This window comes from Rhipicephalus sanguineus, chromosome 4, assembly GCF_013339695.2.
Source record: "Rhipicephalus sanguineus isolate Rsan-2018 chromosome 4, BIME_Rsan_1.4, whole genome shotgun sequence".
NCBI lineage: Eukaryota > Metazoa > Arthropoda > Arachnida > Ixodida > Ixodidae > Rhipicephalus > Rhipicephalus sanguineus.
Window position 1 is genome coordinate 92,423,782 of NC_051179.1, and position 15,927 is coordinate 92,439,708.

The following is a 15,927-nucleotide window of genomic DNA, read 5'->3' on the forward strand; positions in this document are numbered from 1 at the left end:
AAACATTCTTTTTTTTAGCAGATTTTTATGAAAGTTTCACAGCTTATGTATCTTTATGTGCCGATTTCAAACATGCAATCATTGTTCTAATACAGTATGTAATTTTTAACATACTAAACAGATTTTGTAGCGTTACGAGCAAGATTTATTTCAAAACTGCGAGAATAGACCCTTTCCATAATTGTAAAGTTAGCTTTCATGCTATGCAGTTAGCCCAACTAATGGCATTAAGTCACTTTCTGCAAACAGCATATTCAAGTGCAGTTTGCTTGTGCTATGACATGAGAAATGTAAAATGTAGACTTGGCTCTATTGACGTAAACGCGCGTAATAGACAAGCCACAGCACGTGCAACTAGGACATCGTCTCCGCTTGAAGCATGACAGGTGCCGCCATTAGTTGGGCGAATATGCAGTGCAGGAAAGCGCACTTGCAGATTAGAAAAGGGTTTGTTGTAAAGCAAATCAGCACAGCACAATAACCTAGAATGAATGCTGCCTAGTTTCCCCAATGATGACATTACATGCACTGCATCCCAAAACAAAATAGCGCACAAACGGCAAAAACCACGGCCACATGGAGAAGCACATCGTAAGCAGTTACCCACATAAGGCAGCACCCATACCACATCTGCTTCGTCATACATAGCGCACGAGTCGACAGCACAGGCAACTGCCACCACGTTGCATGACTCAGCATTTATGGTCCAGCACAACATTGATAACGTCCACGTTGGCTAAGTACTATTTCATACCTGTGCAATCTGGTCCTCGAGGCGGATGACCTCCGAGCGAAGCTTCTTCTGGGCATTCAGCTCCTCGCTCTCCATGTGCTCAATGTTGCGCAGGTGCGTGGTCTTGGCTGTATTCAGCATGGAGCGACACTCGTCCAGCTGCGTCTTCAGCTGCATGCTCTCGTTGTACAGCACCGAAAACTGGCTCTGCAGGCACTTGTACTCGGCCGTGCTCACCACCAGGCTCTCGGGCAGCGAACGCAGCTCTAGCCGCAGGCGCTCCACCGTCTTCAGGGCCTCCTACGTAATATAGTTTCGAATTGCTGGTTACCCTAGAATCCCAAGAGAACTGCTCTGTCGAGGCCACTGGTTGGGAAGTTGGCCACTGGTCGGGAATGGCTAGTATTGTTGCATGTCGGGAACGACGTGCGACAATACTAGCCACTGGCAACGTGCTCCCACGTGTTTGCCCGTCACTGATCAGCTGCAGCACACAGCTGACACTATGTGTGCAAGAAACCTTCTCAGAAAGAGCGGCTGTGCAGACACACCTTGTGGTCGTGCTGCAGCTGCTCTAGTTCGAGCAGCCGTGCCGATGCCAGCTCCCGCTGCTCCTCCAGCTGGCTCTGCAGGTCCTCCAGGCGCAGGGCAGCAGCTCCACCACCACCACCACCACCACCAGAGCCACCGCCGGAGCCAGCCGTGGGCACGGTGTCACAGCCGTCCACCTGTCCAAAGCACACAAGCACAGTGACGTCTCCCATCCAGCTTTGAGGACCATCAGAGGCATAATCCTGTACCCATTCTGTGATAAAACGTCTTATCACGCCACACGGAATTGGTCGAGGCTTGTCAGACGTGAGAATAGCAACCGGAAAGGCAGTGCTGTCAATCATTTTGTAATCTGCTAGGCAAAGAACGGGCACAGAACGAACGGAGACACCATTCCATCAGATAGAACGGCTATAGAACGGTCTCCAGACGACTTGAATTGGAGCAAAACACAAACACTCGGGCTGTATAATCGAATTAGGCTGATTTGTGCCTGGCTTAACCCAATCCCGCGCTGACGGTTTGCAACAGTGGCAACCAGCCCCCCGCCACCACCACCGAACATCTCGTGAAATTATGACACCACCTAGTGTGCCCAATCACGACATGAACACAAATAAATTGTTAAAGTAATCACACTTTAAATTTTAAGCTTTGAAAACATTGCCTGCTAATATTGATGTTCAGTAATAATAATGCTATATTTCTTCATGCACTGAAAACATTCCTGAATTCCCTCAGCTCGCCCATTGGCTGTTAGCTCCCTCTTGTTCTCTCCTGACGTTGCGTTCCGTTCTGTCACAGAATGTGTACCAGACTACACCCCGGAGCCTCCCCCCGAGTATCCTTCCCATAGAAACACTAACCACCAAGACCAACTGCGCATACTAATTGCACGAAAAACTGAACTTAAAGGCCATTCAAGAAGCCAGTACAGTCAAACCCCGCTACAATGAAATTGACGGTGCTCGGAAAAATGTTCGTTGAAGCGAACATTTCGTTGTAGTGAAATCGAAAAAAATATGGCTGACCTGAGCTAGTAGAACCATAGAGTTTCCTAAAATGACCTAGAGGGAACTCTGGCGCTGCGATCGTTCAGCCACCATGGGAATGATGGGTAGTACACGGATTTGCCTAGTCTTCGTGCTTGGGGGCTTCGAACGCACTTGTGGCTTTGTTTATTGCTACGTTTTGGTTTTCTTTCGGATAAAAGAAAGGATCGTCGTGAACTTCGTGACCAGATTTGAATCGGTGAGCCTAAAGAAGTTAAAGTGGTGAAGTGAAACTGCTGATTTTTGCTGAACTTCGTTTTGCGACAAAGCGGATGCAGGCGACGCGGAGCCAAACGGAGCCGAAAGAACGAAGTTTAGACAAATCCGTGTACTACCCATGATTCCCATGCTGGCTGAAGCGCGATGCATTGCAGCTCCCATAGACACTAGCGCCAGAGTTCCCTCTAGTAAGTATTGTAGGAAACTCTATGAGTAGAACAGTGAAACTTTTGTTTCCAAAATTCAAAAAGTGTCTGCTGCTTCCTTTGCGTCTCCAGCAGCATCACGACGCGATTCTCATATATGCATAGTGACGCCACGTTGAAAAGCACGCAGAAACAACGGCTTCCGCGAACGAACCAAACAGAGGCATGGGCGCGCAACACGAACTGCACAGTTGCACTAATATGCTAACACCAGCTGTTCGCTGACAACGGCGACATGCAGGCGTGCTATCACTGAGCGATGACTTACGCATTATTCTATGCTATTCTTATCCACCACTTGCGGCTGGCTGATCCCGTTGATAACGCGGACGAATTGTTGCTCCGACCATCGGTCGCACTGGCCAAGCGCGAAAAGCATGAGAAGCATTGGCATTGGAAAAGGCATCGTTCCGCGACTGCACCCCAGGGCCCAGGGCTGCTCGCACTGATAACACGGATGTACCGTCGCTCTGACCACTAGCGAAGCACGAAAAGCATTGGAAAGGCATCGGAAAAGGAATCGTTCCGCAACTGCACCCCAGTGTGGACAACTGAGCTTTGGCTTTGGATTGTCTGCGACTAAGAAGCAACTCAAGCCAGTTGCGAAAGCAGGGCAGTCTGATCACCGTCGCTATCAAGCAATGGCGGCCCCCATGCTCAGTCAACAGCGGCGGTTTCTGGTGGTGCCAACACCCGACTTAGACTTTGAATTCGTATTTTTACGTTCTAAAATGCGTCAAAATGTCCGAGATTGCGTTTATTGCACGATAAATTAAATTTTTTTTGCCCGGAATGGCAGTATCCGGGCTTGGCTACATGCCGACCCCATCCCCAAAAACATGCACCCTGAATACAACAAGGAACGGCGGAAGGCACAGGCCGCCTCCCTCATCAAAGCTTACGGCGACACCACAGGCGTCACCTTTGTCGATGCAGCTGAATATCAAGACGGGCACCGCTTCGTAGCGGCTACCACCCAAGGCGGCTCGCTCAGACACGCTGCCAGCATCGTAACCCAGAACGCTGAGACGGCCGAAGAGGTGGCCATCGCCCTGGCCGCCCTTGACCCAGACTGCGACACCATCGTGAGCGACTCCCGCACGGCAATCAACAACTATATAAAAGGCCGCATCTCACAGCAAGCATTACGCATCCTACTCCACGCCCCTCACTCGGCAGATAACCAAATCACACTCGTCTGGATTCCAGCACATGCCGGCGACGTTCATCCGCACCTCACTAACCTTAATGAGGTCGCACACTCCGTAGCACGAGGCCTGGACAACCGTGCCGGAGACAGCGCAGGTGTACCCGTGGAACGCGATCGCCTCACCAGCTACAACGACATCACCAAAGCATTTTACCTTGAAAGAAGAGCCTTCCCCACCCCTCATCACAAGCTAAGCAGAGCGCAGGCAACCATCCTCCGCCTGTTACAGACAAACACGTACCCGTCACTACATCGATACCACAAGATATACCCAGACATTTATCCTAACCACACCTGTAAGGTATGCAAGACCCAGGTCGCCTCGCTCCCGCATATGCTGTGGGAGTGTAAACACTAGTACCCGTCCGTTAACACCGAGACCCTCTCGTCGAGATGGCATGCCGCCCTGCGCAGCTCCCACTTCGACGACCAACCTTGGGCGACCCAGCAAGCCCGCGAGGCGGCGGAGAGGCAAGACCTCGACGTCCCCACGTGGGAGGCCTAGGCCCAGCCAAACAAATTGCTCGTCTCAATAAAAGTTTATTCCTCCTCCTCCTCCTCCTCCGGAATGGCATCGTCAAATTTCGTTGAAGCGGAACGGCAGCAGAAAAAGTGTTCGTTGTGGCAAGCATATTTATGCATTGACTCCTATGGATTGTTGACGGGGAACAGAGAATTTTTCGTTGTACCGGAAATTTCGTTGAAGCGGAGTTCATTATGGCGGAGTTTGACTGTATTGCTTATTTTACCCCATTAATGCGAGTAAAGCAGGAGTATGGCTATTAAAGGTGAAAATAGACAACTTGATGACACAGAACAGCATCAGATGAAGGTGGCCTCAGCATGGCTTCAGCCCAAACGACAAAAAGAAAAAGAAAAGATAATGCAAACTTCCCGATGATAAAAGACTGGCATTATGAATATATCTTGTAAGTAGTTTTGTACCTCAGTTTTAAATGAAGACATTTACATGAAGCTTTTTTCTACATCCCCCGATCATTTGGCTATTCACACAGCTTCTTCCATGTCCAAAAAGAAATCTGTCAGCAGCTCCACATATCATCATTTTCAAAAGTGCGCTCATTATTGAGCGCGTGTTCACCATTGTTGGTGGCAAGCATGCCTATTCAGATGACAAGCAAGAAAACTGTGGAGTAGGAGTGTGCGAATATTCGAAATTTCGAATATTTTTCGAATGGTGTTTGCTATTCGATTCGATTCGCACTGGAATTTTACTATTCGAACTATTCGAACTTCCCAAAAACAAATACAGTCAACGTCCAATTGAAAGTGACCCCTTCAGATTTTCAATATGCGTCACCTCATCGCACCCCGTATTACGGCAAAGCTACCTTTCAAGCTCCACTACGGTCGATCTTGGCCAAAAGACAAAAAACAGTCAACGTCCGATTGAAAGTGGTCCCTATATTTTCAATATGCTTCACCTCATCACACCCCGGTATTGCGGCAAAGCTGCCTTTCAAGCTCTGCTACGGTCGCAAATGTATTAACTCAAGAAAACGCGGCTTCCAACATGGAGACGAAAGATGTGGCAGAGGTGGGGGCTCAATTATTGCTGTTTTGGACCTGAAATTTGGGCAGGAAGTCCAAAAAATCGGAAGCCGAAGCTTTTTAGCATCCAAATTTTCAGATGTTCTTATATATCGGCGTCTACGAGGCAGATTTGGAATCCCAAACTTGAAGGGAGCACACCCTTGTCCGCCACATCAGTTGGGCTTCCATAGGAGTTGAAAGAGGAGGAGAGGCTGAGAAAATGGCATCATTGCCTATCACATGTAAAGTGTTGCCGGCAACACTTTGGTTGCACCAAATCATGTACATAAATACAATTCGGCCTCTACATTGCCTCATTCTTGATAAGACAACTATGAAACACCACCCCGCCAGCGTTCATCAACCTAGCAAAAAGAAACACTTTCATGTTGCTATCTCATGAGAACATACTTAGGGATTCTCTGCAACTTTTTTCTGTAATTTCACTTCGAAGTATTCGAAAAATGTTTGAGAAATATTCGAAAATTATTCGAAAATTATTCGATTCGATTCGCACTCAATCTTTATTATTCGAATTCGCTTCGCACCCAAAATTTTGCTATTCGCACAGCTCTACTGTGGAGACTTCCACAGCGAAGAACATGCCTCAATGACCTTCATTATTTGCCACTTTTTCCTAAAGTCATCAGCTTTCCTCCACGTAGAGAGAAATAAGGAGCCTTTATTTCACTACATTTCCTTTTCATGCCTAAAAGCTCAAGTTTACGGACACACAAAGGATCTATGCCTCCAGCTAGAATAGCTTAGCTGAATGCACTAGAACGTGTTAAAAATAGGACCACATTTAATTTCACAAATTCCCAAAGGTCTCAGAAATCAAGTCCAGGTACCGCAAAGCAATCTCTCAGACGACTACTATCAACAGAGACAAAAGTTCTAAAACTTTTAGGGGAGAATGTTTCGTGAATCTCCTGGCGAAAAACAAACAGCATCGTTGACTAGGTGATCATTGTGAGGAGCCCACTGACCTGGAAGTTCTTGATGCGCTGCAGGCAGTCGGCCAGGTGACAGTCGAGTTTCTCCTCGCGAGCGCGCACTTTGCTCAGCTCGTATTCGAGCTCTTCGACGCGGTTGCGCAGTTCGTCATTCTTGGTCTGCATCGAGTCCACCTGATCCTGGTGCTCCGAGAACTGCAAGACATTATCATATACTTTCACATGCAAAGCAACAGCATCATGAGTAGGCAACGCGAGGATAGTGCTGGGCCGGCATAATGTAAGGATTCCGTTCACTCTATTCCATTCCCTTCTCGTCGGCTGCCTCTCGCGACGCACCAATCCTGGCGGCAGCATGTAAGCATCGTTCGGCCAATTGACAAACAATGAAAAGAAATGGAAGAATAAGTGCATCACTTTGGTACTATACGACTGCCCTAGACCTGGCAAGAAGCACCATAATGCGATTGCAAATGTTATGGAACACAGCTGAACACATCTCATCAAGGTTGGCCTCATACATGTGCATGCGAAAGCTGTTCCGCAGCGGCTGGCAGCAACTGAGAGAAGCCATCCGAGGTATAATGCACGCTCTATGGTGCCACGTACAGTAGCTCACCTCTATAAACTAAGAAACTGCACTGCAATAATAATAATATCTGGGGTGTAAACGTCCCAAAACCACGACATGATTTATGAGAGACGCTGTAGTGGAGGGCTCCGGAAATTTCGACCCCCTGGGGTTCTTGAACGTGCACCTAAATCTAAGTACACGGGCCTCAAATATTTTCGCCTCCATCAAAAATGCAGCCGCCGCGACCAGGATTCGATACCGCAACCTTTGGGTAAATTGCACTGCAATTCCCAAATGAAGATTCAGTGGCAGCCTCAAGTCCACTCCTACTGTGGGTTCCACTGTGGATGCACTTGGAAGGCGGGCAGCATAACTCAGTCTCTGTGGAGAATGATAGCTTTCTGGAATTTAGCATACAAGTGTACAAACAACTCTTGCACCCATAGAAAGCGTCATTTCCTTCAGTCCTATGAACAGCGAGTACAAGAGTGTTCTGTGCTACGTTGTGCCGACTTTCCAGTGCACGGAATAAGTTCAATCGTTTGCTCAAAAACTTACCCGAATCATCATCTGCTCAAGATAGGCAGCTTTTGTATTAGTCACCTGTTATCGATTACCTGTGTTTCCTATTACAATGCAGTGTCTTACGTAACCAGGTGATTTCTCTGCTCTTGCTTGTGTGCACTTACACCTGCTAGGCCGCGTATCTGAGACAGCGGCAAGTGTAAATGAAATAAACATTCATCACATCCCTGCTGTTCAAGGTGCAGCAGTTTACTAGTCACGCTGCGCCGTATTTCCAATCACTAACGATTAAGAGACAATAGGGGAAAAAAAAAAGTGCGGCCAACCTTGAGGCTGAGCTTGTGGTTCTTCTCGTGCAGTGAGGTGACGAGCGCATGGAGGTTCTTGTTCTCCGTCTGCAGCTCAATGTTGGCCTGTCGAACTGCCTCGTTGAGGTCGGGCACCGGACCAGTGTCCATTGCTGGCTCTCCATCTGCATACATTCAAGGATGAAAGAATTCCCAAGCGCTTCATTTAAATGCACACACGGGAACTATCTGCTTCTGAATTCACAAGCCCACTGGCACACACCTCCTCAGTAATACCATGAATAGCACCGCAAGAAATTTCATTTGGCCACTCTGCCAATGCCATCTACGTGAGTGTGGCAGTGCCTGAAAAAACATGAACTCTGATATCACCCCTGAATCTAAGCAACTGTTTCAGTATCAGTAGTGAACTAGGTGCCAAAAAACATGACCACTCAGGAACGCAAGGGAACAGATCGACGAGACGGGCACTCCTTTGTGTTTCAGCGTGGTCGTGTTTTTTGGCGCCAAGTTTACTACTGTTGGTAAACATGCACCAAATAGCCCAACAGTGAGTACAACTGTTTCAGTTCGTAACTGATTGGAATTGTGGGATGAACTGTGCAGGCCCCTGGCTTGCGATCTTCCCTGCCATGGAACCAGCTAAACCTAAGTCATAAAACACACGTTCTGGTGCTCCTGGGACAGTAATCCAACAGTTCAGATTAGTCCTTGCCTTTTGGCTTCCCTATATGCTAAGGTTGGGGCAAGTCGGTTAAAGTGAAACATGCTACAGTTATATAAGAATTCACAGCAAAGGCACACGTCACATGCCGACAAGTGCAAACTGACAACTGCTTATTTCACGCAGTCAGTACACACAAATTGTACTGACACTAGCGGAATGCAATGACAGGCTAGTTGGTGCATGTGGAATTAAACTGAATAGTTTACTCCAGAGTATGTAATGACACATCTCTCCACCCTTACGTTCTTTCTTTATGTGGTGAAAGAAAGTCATCATCAACACCGACTCGGTCTCTTCAAGACAAGCGACCTGGGAAAGCACTGACTACAATATGTGGTGTCCAAACCGGCATCTCAGCGTTGGCACCCTCTGGATAAATTTAGACAGACCTTGAGGCCATACATTCACTAGTTGTTAACCACGGAAGCGATAGCAGGAGCCAGAAATACGTGTAAGACATCAAGCTTTAAACACCGCCTACAGCCGACATCAAATTACCAGTGTATAGAAAGAATACACCTTGAATACGCATTCCCTAGATTCAAGGAAGTCCCTTGCCGTCTTTAGCCCTGACAACATTAAGCCATCGACGAGCAAAGCCCTCTCCCCAATGCCTCGCGTCCAGCAAGTACCTGGGCCAGGTGGTTCTTCCCCTTGGAGTGCCAGCATGACCTTGTGGTTCCTCTGTACCAGACGGTCGAAGGCTTGCAGCAGCTTGGCGACGGCACGGGTGGACACCTGCACTCGCTGGGCGAGTTTTTCGTCCAGTTCCTCGCGGTCCCAGTGCAGCAGCATGCCCAAGAAGGACGTGGTGGCCTCCGCCTCATTGCGCTGCTCAGACTCGTCCCACGCCTCCGAGTCAAAGCGCTGCAGCAGGACGCGCAGGTCCTCGTTCAGCTGGTTCCAGTACCTGCAACACCATGGCACTGTCACTACACCTCGCAACAGACTAGCTATGCACGTACTAAGTATAGCGAACAACACGGTACACCGCAACACCATTATTACACAGTTACAGTGGAAAGATGAGCACGGCAATCATCGCAGAAATTACAATCCCCCTCTTGTTGTACTACACATGTGCTGAATTAGACACAGCAGAGAACTACTTCCCACTATTCGCTGTCTATTTTTTAAACTTCTCTATAATTACCTCTCGTGCCTACTTTCTGAAGTTATCGAGCTAATGTTTTGTTTTTTCCTTTAGTACCTCTGTTTCTGTAGCCCCCCTTCCCCTTACACAGTACTACCTTCTAAAAGGCCTGTGAAATACTGTAAGTAAACAAACAAGAGACTAAAAGGTTAATGCACCAGGCACAGGAAGCGAAAGTCAGGTTAGCTTTTTAGTAAAGCTGTGCGAATAGCAAAATTCTGGGTGCGAAGCGAATTCGAATAATAAAGATAGAGTGCGAATCGAACCGAATAATTTCGAATAATTTTCGAATATTTCTGGAATATTTTTCGAATACTTCGAAGTGAAATTGCAGAAAAAAAAGTTAGGATTCCTAAGCATATTCTTATGAGATAGCAACATGAAAGTGTTTCTTTTCACCAGGTTGATGAAGCACTGGCGGGGTGGTGTTTCATAGTTGTCTTATCAAGAATGAGGCAATGTAGAGGCCGAATTGTATTTATGTACATGATTTGGTGCAACCAAAGTGTTGCCGACAACACTTTACACGTGATAGGCAGAGATGCCATTTCCTCAGCCTCTCCTTCTCTTTCAACTTCTGTGGAAGGCCAACTGATGTGGCAGACAAGGGTGTGCTCCCTTCAAGTCCGGAGTTCCAAATCTGCCTCGTAGACGTCGATATATAAGAACATCTGAAATTTTGGATGCTAAAAAGCTTCGGCGTCCGATTTTTCGGACTTCCTGCCCAAATGTGAGGTCCAAAACAGCATTAATTGAGCCCCCAACTCTGCCACATCTTTCATCTCCATATTAGAACCAGCACTTTTTCTTGAGTTGATACATTTGCGACCGCAACGGACTTTGAAAGGCAGCTTTGCCGCAATACGGGGGTGTGAGGAGGTGAAGCATATTGAAAATCTAGGGACCACTTCCAATCGGACGTTGACTGTCTCTTGCCTAAGTTCGACTGTAACGGAGCTTGAAAGGCAGCTTTGCCGCAATACGGGGGTGTGATGAGGTGAAGCATATTGAAAATCTAGGGACCACTTCCAACCGGACTTTGTCTCTTGGCTAAGTTCGACCGTAACGGAGCTTGAAAGGCAGCTTTGCCGCAATACGAAGTGTAATGAGGTGAAGCATATTGAAAATCTGAAGGGGTCACTTTCAACCGGACGTTGACTGCATTTGTCCTTGGGAAATTCGAATAGTTCAAATAGTAAAATTTCAGTGCAAATCGAATCGAATAGCAAACACTATTCGAAAAATATTCGAAATTTCGAATATTCGCACACCCCTACTTTTTAGTGCTCCTTAACATCATTAAGTGAACCCCTCTCAGCCGTGAGATGCCAAGAGAATTTCTTTTCCCTGTAAAACACATTGAAGAAGGCTGAGAGATTTTCATACAAAACTAAAGTGCTTTACCTTGCCTTTTCAAGGCCAATCTACATTTGCCATTGTAATAGGCTCCTTTCTTTTTGCGATCACTCTAGGTATTGCGTTTTTCATGATAATTTCCTGCATTCTCTTGCTTCTCTTCAAAAAAATCTGCAGGATTTTATAGCTTTAACATCCTTAATTGCTTGCTGGTCATGCCCATAATCCTTGTCATAATGCACATGAAGTCCCAATTCTGTTTCCAACTACAGGACCTCCTTTTGTTTATACACCTCTTGTAACTGTTATGTTATTGGTGTAAATTACGCTGATCATGAAAGAGATGAGAGAGTCACCTGTTAACAACTGTGAGGACCCCTTCGTCGGAGGTTTGCCGTTTCTCCAGCTGCTCCACACGCGCCCGCAGCTCGCTCTCTTGCCGTATGCGCTGGTCGAGGCGCTGTGCTAACTTGCGATTTTGGAACTGCAGCGTCTTCATGTCCATCTCCTCCTGCAATGCGACGGCCACAGGTGCTAATGCTGATGGCACAAAAGGACTACGCTATTTGCAATACTTTAACGTCCAGTTGCAGGCAGTGGACGTTAAAAGGGAAATAAAAAGAAGAGTACAACTTAAACTGGATCGGCAGCCTGCGCTTCTGAAATGCCAACAGTCGGCCCATTATTGTAAGTGGGGCTGAACAACAGAAGACCATAAAACATTGTGAAGGTCATAGGCCGGTAAACTCACTGATGAGTCAACTCACTCAGACTCAGATCGAGCCACGAGTCTGAGTCTGAGTGAGTCCGGGTGAGTAATATTTTGGTGAGTTTGAGACCGAGAGAGTCCGGTTGAGGAAAATTTTGGCGAGTCTGAGTCCGAGTGAGCCCTAAGGGCAAAATATATTCCATGAGTGAGTCTGAGTGAGCTCCAAATCTTTTTGCCGACCTATGGTGAAGGTAGACACAGAAGCTTACTGGCTTATAGAGCACCACAATGCATAATCTTACATGTACTGATCTATGATACTCTGTGAAACTTTAGTTTCTCCCCGTCTTTTAGTGCTCACTGGGCGCAGCAGCATGTACATGTTAGCATAAATTAGCAGATGTTACTAATGATGAGCACCCCCTTCTTGAAGCCCTCAAATAGGGAACAAGAAAGCATGCAGCATGCAAACTACATTACTAAATGTCATACGACGTGTTTCTTTTATATACTAGCTGGTCAGTACATTCACGTCCACTCGACTCCTGAAGATATCAGCAGACCCCGACAATTCCTTGCCTCCATAAGTTCACGCACTGAGACAATGTGACAAGTGCGGTGGACATCACCATGTTCACAAGAACAAACTTTTGGTTCAAGGTTCACTTCGTCTGCTACTGGGCTACCTGCTATATCCATTTTAACTACGAACGCAAATTCCACCATTCAAAGAGAGGGCCTGGGGGTCGCACAACCCCGAGAAAACTGCCAAGCAGGAACAACTGCCGGAACACCCGTGGTTAAGCGTGTCGAGCTACCACCCACACATCGTCGCAGGTGCAAGGGCCCATGTACCTGGTATGAAGCTAAGGTTGCGTCCCGATGGCGGTGACATGGTTATGACAAGACACGACTACGATGACAGCTGTGGCACATTAGAATATATGAACAGCAAACACAGTTTGAGGTTTTTTAACCTGGTGTCGAAGCAAGAATGTTATAGAAAGCTCCCACAAGGCAAGTGCAACTATCTGCATTAAATTAGGTAGCGCCACCCACAGGATTGGAGCAAGCAGCTCTGCTTACACAAAAAGTGACCACCTGGGAACCTGCCTATATGCAACACAATGTGTCAGCAGGCTAGTTGGTGTGAATCCATGGCGCTTTTTTCAGCACACAACGACAATACAAGACAGACGAGAGGACAAAGCGTTTTGTCCTATCGTCCGTCTTGTGTTGTTGTTTTGCGCTAAGAAAGCACTATGGATCTACCAATATGCTCTTCTTTGTGTTGCTCTCATAGGCAGTATGCTACAACGGGCTGTGACTGTACCTAAAGACATACAACGGTCCTCGTGGTTGCCTCATATCATCCAGTTACTACACTTCTAACAACAGCTGCACACTATGGGGCGTCTTTCTGTCACACAAGAGTAATAGCGATACGGCTTCCTTGTATTTCCTTTCTTGGAAAACTCTGCACCCACTACTCTCCCATCAGGAATGCTCGTCACACTGACGATGCACATGCTGTTCATTACCTGGAAGTATTGTGCGCGCGACATTAAATAGACACTAAAGTGAAACAACGGATCTGTTTAGATTAATAAATTGTGCTCAGAGAACTCAAATATTGTTAATTTCACCATCATAGCTTTATTAATAAAGGAGAAAATCAAGGTCAAAGTCTCACTTAATTTTTGCGCCGAAAGTCTCCACGCGTGACATCATGGATTTCAAAGAGTATTTTTCGTATTTTGGGGACATTTTCTCCACGAAACTTGCTGAAACTTGGTATGTTAAGTCTATGGTCCCCTCAGAGGACAATGTACATCATTTTTACCGATTCAGGAACTATGTAGGTCATAAAAGAAGCCGCAAACATCTATGATGTCACGGTGTTTAGTGCCGGAATTGCAAGGTGGCGTCACCACCTGAATTTTATTTTTGCCCGTTTTCTCGCTTAGCAAGCCTCTCCTAACGGCAAGCATGGTGTTTTGGAATGGTAAACGAATAATCTACTAAGATGAGAAAAATCGTTTTTCTTTTTAGTGTCCCTTTAAAGCAAGGAGAGGCACGCAGTCCAGATGGCAGTCAGAGCTGTGCAACAGAAACAGCTCTCAAGGACTACGACTGTTGTTAGAGTGCAGAAGCAGGCAGTGGCGGTACATGGCGAGTGTCCTTACCAGCGTGGAGACCTGTCCGATCCGGAAGGGTTCGAAGTGAACCTTCTTCGTCGAAGGGACCGAGGAGGAAACCCCGGGGGAGTCCTGCGGGGCTGGCCGCTTGGAAGCCATCTTGGGTGGCTTCCGGCAGCCGCCGCCTCCCGGGCTCACCTCTGATATGTTGGAAACCTGCAACACAAGACAGGGAGGACGGCATCAATCAATACTCTCAATTACTGCAGGTGTTGAAAAATGGATTGGCAGAAGATAAAGAATGCGTCATAAGTGGTTATTATATACAATATTCAACTACAGATTTCAATGCAGAAGAGTCGAGAATGATGATGGACGTGGCAAAGTTTTATCTATTGGCTGCCTTCACAATGAATTAGGAGAAAACAGGTTTTTCAAACATGGTAAGAAAGCATTCCACATCTCTCTGTAGTACATGCTTCCTCAAAATGCAAGTCAAACATTGTTCAACTCGGAGAATCTGAAATGTAGCAATACAGGTTGGTTACTCTTTCCCGCAACTTTCGAGGTCCCCGACTTCCTTTTCCATTTTATGGGACCTCAGCACTGCCACGATAGCCCTCAGATGGTCAACTTTTCGGGAAAAGAAGATTAGGTCGCCATTTAAGGGTCTCAAAATCACGTATGGTTTTGACAGTTCTTGATGTTCTGAACTGGCAGTTACCGAGGTGCTACGTGGGATAAACTATTCTGCGAGAACTGTGAATGACTGCCATAAAAGGCGAGCAACAGGCACTTGAGAAAATGAAATTTTACTCCGCATCAGCCCGCTCTGTGTTACCTTCAGTGCCCTTACCTCAAGCTTGCAGGCCCCTGGGATTTGCAGGCTTTTGAAAGATGCATTCCCAGCTTCATATAGGAGCAGGTGCTCTTAGAGATGAATGCACTTTTCATCTTTTATCCAGTCTATGATTAATGCTATATATATATTTTTTTTTTGTTTGTGAAACCACAACGCAAATACTTTTTTGAACACATGCAGGAACACTTAGCATGTGTCTTTTTGTTTGTTTCAACTTCCGGTTTTTGTAACAGTGTACAGAGCTAACCTGCCTCTTTTTCGTTTTCTTTGCAATTGTGACCTTGTATGTATATTTCGCTAGTTCCCCCCCCTTATGTAATGCCCCATCAGGGGCCCTTAAGGGATAATAAATGATGATGATGATGCTGGTTCCCTTATCCACCAATTGGTCACACGCATCGTTGAGCTAGAAAGCACTTCAACCTTGGAGCTCCGATTTTTTACACATGCAGCAGACCACTTCGCCAATGATGACCTCTGCTAAGACTGGCACACTTTGGTGCACCTCAACTCAGACCAGTGCAGCTGCAACAATCAAAGTTAATATCTTCATGGGTTTAAAAAATGACACTGTTGAGAATCAGTGTCCTGAAAGCCCTAAAAATTGAAGAAGGAGTTATCAAAGCCTTATCATGAGAATAAGCTGGCTTTAGTATACACAACAAGGGCTATCGCTCTATACAGCCAGAATGTAAGTCGAAATACAGTTTGCACACTGTCTTTTGTGACTTTGTAGCCCTGCCAGGGTGCTCTGAAAACGACCAGTTGAAGGTACCATAGATACAGAGATATGACTAACAACAAGAGACCCTCATTAACATTCAAGCGCGAAGCCTTCAACATCCGTGGAGCATCTCAATGAACATCTTCACATCATCGAAGAGATCTAATCGTACATGGTCAGCAAGAAGTTTTGAAAACACTGTTAATGTTGTTAAGTTTTCATAAACGCTAAACAGAAGTAGAGCAACCAGGGCAACAGAATGGTTACCAAGGTATGGGAAATGCAATAGAGGAAGGCAGCGAGTTAGATGGAGTGACAAAATTATGAAGTTGGCAGGGATCAAATGGAATCAGCTCACACAAGATAGGG

The 15,927-nt window shown here is 46.5% G+C and overlaps 1 protein-coding gene across 3 annotated transcripts in view; it reads right to left on the reverse strand.

Moving 5' to 3' along the window:
* LOC119390432 (E3 ubiquitin-protein ligase Bre1) overlaps positions 1-15,927 on the reverse strand; it is a 37,651-nt gene that overhangs the window by 17,232 nt on the left and 4,492 nt on the right. For all 3 annotated transcript variants that reach the window (XM_037658051.2, XM_037658052.2, XM_049414837.1), the window contains exons 2-8: positions 14,021-14,188; positions 11,482-11,636; positions 9,249-9,526; positions 7,908-8,053; positions 6,516-6,677; positions 1,285-1,461; positions 755-1,033 (exon numbers count right to left, since the gene is read on the reverse strand). In XM_037658051.2, the coding sequence (XP_037513979.1) occupies positions 755-1,033; positions 1,285-1,461; positions 6,516-6,677; positions 7,908-8,053; positions 9,249-9,526; positions 11,482-11,636; positions 14,021-14,131 (1,308 nt within the window). In that variant the 5' untranslated portion in view covers positions 14,132-14,188. The remainder of the gene's footprint in view (positions 1-754; positions 1,034-1,284; positions 1,462-6,515; positions 6,678-7,907; positions 8,054-9,248; positions 9,527-11,481; positions 11,637-14,020; positions 14,189-15,927) is intronic.